Genomic DNA, 4,434 nt, shown 5'->3' with positions numbered 1-4,434 from the left:
CTTTTCTTTCTTTCTTTTTTTTTTTTTTTTTTTTATTGAGAACTTCTTAGGACAAAGTTGATGACAGGGCAACGGTGGTGGCAGATTCCATTTCACAGACTATTCCTTCGTTCACAGAAGTTAGTATTTGTGGACATGGTAAGTGATACAAACTTTTATGTTGAACCAAGTACCTGTATTCTTCACAACTTTGGAAAGGACGTATTATTTTCTACATTTTGCAGTCACTGAGGAGCCAATGTCAGGAAGGACACATAATTTGTAGTCTCTGAGGTGGTGTAGCAAGGACAAAAAAAGTCTCTGATTTCAAAACCCCTGTCACCTGAAGTGGCCTATAAAACCCCAGAGGAAATCCAGCTGTGGCTTTGCTGCTGCCTCCTCTCCCTCACTTCAAGTCATCCTCATGAGGTCAACTGGCGGTGACTTCCCGATTTATCCTCCAGGGGCAGATGGGATTGGGCCTCACCGGGTGAGCAAGCTGCCCAGTGGAGGCCTGGGTAGACTGTCGCCTGGGCCTCAGTCACCCCTGCGGGGTTCTCTGCGCTCTCAGGAGCAGACGTCTCGCGCAGGGAACCGCCCTGTCTGACCCACGCGGGGACACAGTGCTAGAGTGAGCCGGCGCGGCTCCGAGCCTCTGTCAGCGGCCTACCCGAAGGCCCGCCGCCATGTCCCGGGTACTGGTCGTGGGCGCCGGGCTAACCGGAAGTCTGTGTGCCGCGCTGCTGAGGAAGGAAACAACCTTCCCCCTGTACCTCGCCATGTGGGACAAGGCTGGGGACACAGGTGAGTTGTTAGGACAGCCAGAGCGTGACAGGCCTCTCCTCCGTGAAGGAGGCGGGCCACCCCGTCGCTCTGGGAGAAAAGCCCAGTGGTGGCTCCTCCCAGGCCGGCCGCCTCTGTGCTCTCTCCGTGTGAGAGCTGTCACGTGACTCGAGGTTGCTGCCGCCCGGAGGCCGCTCCTGACGCAGAGAGGGCTGGACCCGGAGCCCTGCCCAGGGAGGCTTGTGCCTGGCAAGCTAACCCCCACCGGAGCCCTGTGGGCTAGGCTGCTCTGTACCGTTGAAGCTTCTCCAATATGCAGATCCCCAAATCCATCTGGACCAAGACTTTCCAGACGTCTAGAATAAGAGGCCTTCTTGTACATCCTGACTGAAGAACCTTTTATATTCATTGTGGAGTTCCATCCGTTTAGTTTTAATCGCCCACTAATTCGTTCATTTGTTCAGATTAACACAATATGTACTAAGGACATTTTGTAAAGCAATAGTGTATTATTTATGAGTTTCATGAGTTTTTTTTATTTCTTCAAATGAAAAACAAAACCAAAAAACAGGACCAAATATCCAGGACAACAAGCGATATAAAGTCTTTAGCTAACTTTAATGAGTTTAATATATTTGAACAAAGACAATAAATAAAGCAACCAAGCTAGGGTGAGTTGTATAATTTCAAGAAGTTCATTTATGACTGACAGTTGCTTATGAATTATTTTAAGGGGGAAGAATGATTACTGCCAACAGCCCTCATAATCCCCGATGCACAGTTGACTTGGGAGCTCAGTACATCACCCGCTCTCCTCGTTATGCCAAAGAGCACCAACAGTAAGTTAGTCACCACAAGTTTTAGTAGATACATATATGGTGTAAAATGATACAAATCATCCATTCTAAAACATTTTCAACTTTGCCTCTTATGACAATGAAATGTTCCTATTGTCCTTATAGGTTGGATAAGATTGTATATGGAACAAGAAAAAGGGAGCTCAATAACATATACTTAGTTGCTGGTGTGGAAGATGGCAGATAGTAATGAAAGCTAATATTTTATTTTTTTTAATTAGCTATTTTCCTTATTTACATTTCAAATGTTTTCCCCTTTCCTAGTTGCCCCTCCAAAGGTCCACTATCCTCTCCCCGATTCCCGTGCTCCCCAACTCACCCACTCCTGGTTCCTGGCCTAGGCATTCCCCTATACTGGGGCATAGAACTTTCACAGAACCAAGGGTCTCTCCTCCCATTGATGACTGACTAGGCCATCCTCTGCTACATATGCAGCTAGAGCCACGAGTCCCTCCATGTGTTTTCTTTGATTGGTGGTTTAGTCCCAGGGAGCTCTGGAGTTACTGGTTAGTTCAAATTGTTGTTCTTCCTAGGGGTTGCAAACCCCTTCAGCTCCTTGGGTACTTTCTCTAGCTCCTTCATTGGTGACCATGTGCTCCACTTCTGTATTAGGCACTGGCAGAGCATCTCAGGAGACAACTATATCAGGTTCCTTTCAGCAAGCTCTTGTTGCCATCTGCAATAGTGTCTGCGTTTGGTGGTTGTTTATGGGATGGATCCCCAGGTGGAACAGTTTCTAAGCACATTTAAAATGAGGCATATAATACTTTTCTATGTACTTTTCTTGTTTATAGAGAGAAGTAGTAGATTTACAGATTCTTGAAGCATTTCAGTTCTTCAAGTTTTGTTTAAAACCATATCCACTGGGTTTAATCATATGAGGATTTATAGTGTGACTTGATTTTTAATATCAAATGGTTAGATAAGGCAAGACAGTTGCAGAGCTAATTAAACTATACATTTACATTTAATGCTTATTTCAGATTTTATGAGGAACTGTTAGCTCATGGAATTTTGAAGCCTCTGACATCTCCCATTGAAGGAATGAAAGGGAAGGAAGGAGACTGCAACTTTGTGGCACCTCAAGGATTTTCTTCCATTATCAAGTACTACTTGAAAAAATCAGGTGGGAAATGGATTTTCTCTGTCTCTTAGGATAAAAGTTGTGCTAGTATCGTATAGATGATAGTTAAACTCTCAGCCAGCCTTTCCTTTCTCCAATAAGCCTGACCTCAGGTTTCAGTGTGTGTGCTTTTACAAATTTTTGTTTTCCTATGTATGAAAATAAATCTCTGTTACTAATTACTATTAATCTTTATATTCATTTCCTTAAAATATGAGCAAAGGGGGTTATTATAGAAGCTATTCAGTATCTTTTTGTTTCATATCTTTGGCATGTTTTTATATCAACAAATTTAATTTGCTTTCTTTTCTTTAGTGATATCCAAAATAGTATACTATGTGTGTGTAATCACTTATTCAACTTTCTTGTGTACATTTATATCTTGAGGATTGGGAAGATGTCTTTGTTTCTGAGTATACAAAAACACTTTTCTATCCCTCACCTTGGCATAACAGTAGGATGGATTGAATCCAATAGATTGCGCTGCTCTTAAAGACCAACTCATTGGTAGTGAATGACTACGTTCCTCACATGGATATCATACCACCCACAATGGGCTGGGCTCTCCCCCATCAATCAGTAATTAAGAATATGCCCTATACATTTTGATATTACCTCATTCCATGACTTTACGTTTCCGGATAACTGATGCTTTATTTATGCTGTTTGTCCTGTAATTAAACCATCCACAGACATTTCGCTTTGCTTGTTCGTTCATACGACCTTGTTCGGGTTTAAATATGCTGGTTTGTATTTTCCTGCCTTGGGATTTTGTGTCAGCTGTACAGTATTCTAAGGGGAAAGGAAAAGGAAAGGCGTGTAAAGTAATGGAGAGAGGTGGCTATAATGTAGAGACCTCTTTCTAATAAAGAAAAGAAAATATGTAAAAAAAAAAAAGAATATGTCCTATAGCTGGTTTTTATGGAGGCATTTTGTTTTTGCTTTTTGTTGTTGCTGTTGTTTATATTTTACCATTTTTGTTTTTGAAAGCATTTAATTATTTCATAATCAGAGGTATATTTTGTATATACACATAGTGAAAGCAATGGGATTGTCAACATAGTTAATCTTCTGTGTCTGCACCTCAAATTTCCAAGTTAAAACCCTGAAAAAAACCTCACAGCTCAGATTTTCTACTGTTCTGTTCTGTTCTGTTCTGTTTTGTTTTGTTTTGTTTTGTTTTGTCATTGTTACTTCCTAGTGTGGGATAATTCAAAGTCAGGAAAGGACTGTAGCTATCATTTAATAACAGTTTTCCTTTGTCTGTTTCCTTTCTTGAGATAGGGTTTCTTTTTAAAAGATTGTTTCTTTTGCAGAAACAACTATCTAACTGCTTTTGCACAGTAGTATCTACATTTACCATTCTCTTTGCTGTTCATTTGTTTACTTTTTCTAAAACTGATATGAGGAAAGTAAGCCTGTGTAGTTCTCTCTCACAGTTCTCCCTGCTGACTAATTATGACATTTATTTATCCAGTACAATGTTCTTTCAAGGGATGCTAGAAAGTAGCATACAAACTATAGAGGAATATTCCTTTTTTTATTTTTTTATTTTTTTATTAGATATTTTCTTTATCTACATTTCAAATGTTATTCCCTTTTCTGGTTTCCCCTCTGAAAACCCCCTATCCCATCCCCCCTCCCCACCTTACCCCCACCTCCCCTCCCCCACCTGTTGGCTGTTTCTGCAGA

The 4,434-nt window shown here is 41.2% G+C and overlaps 1 protein-coding gene across 1 annotated transcript in view; it reads left to right on the top strand.

The window, feature by feature from the left end:
• The first annotated feature begins 441 nt into the window (after positions 1-441).
• Rnls (renalase, FAD dependent amine oxidase) overlaps positions 442-4,434 on the top strand; it is a 626,870-nt gene continuing 622,877 nt past the window's right edge. The window contains exons 1-3 of the mRNA XM_021192765.1: positions 442-783; positions 1,496-1,601; positions 2,603-2,745. Coding sequence (XP_021048424.1) covers positions 666-783; positions 1,496-1,601; positions 2,603-2,745 — 367 coding nt within the window. The 5' untranslated portion in view covers positions 442-665. The remainder of the gene's footprint in view (positions 784-1,495; positions 1,602-2,602; positions 2,746-4,434) is intronic.

This window comes from Mus pahari, chromosome 1 (genome assembly GCF_900095145.1).
Source record: "Mus pahari chromosome 1, PAHARI_EIJ_v1.1, whole genome shotgun sequence".
NCBI classification, from domain to species: Eukaryota; Metazoa; Chordata; class Mammalia; order Rodentia; family Muridae; genus Mus; species Mus pahari.
This window is presented reverse-complemented; position numbering and strand designations above follow the sequence as displayed.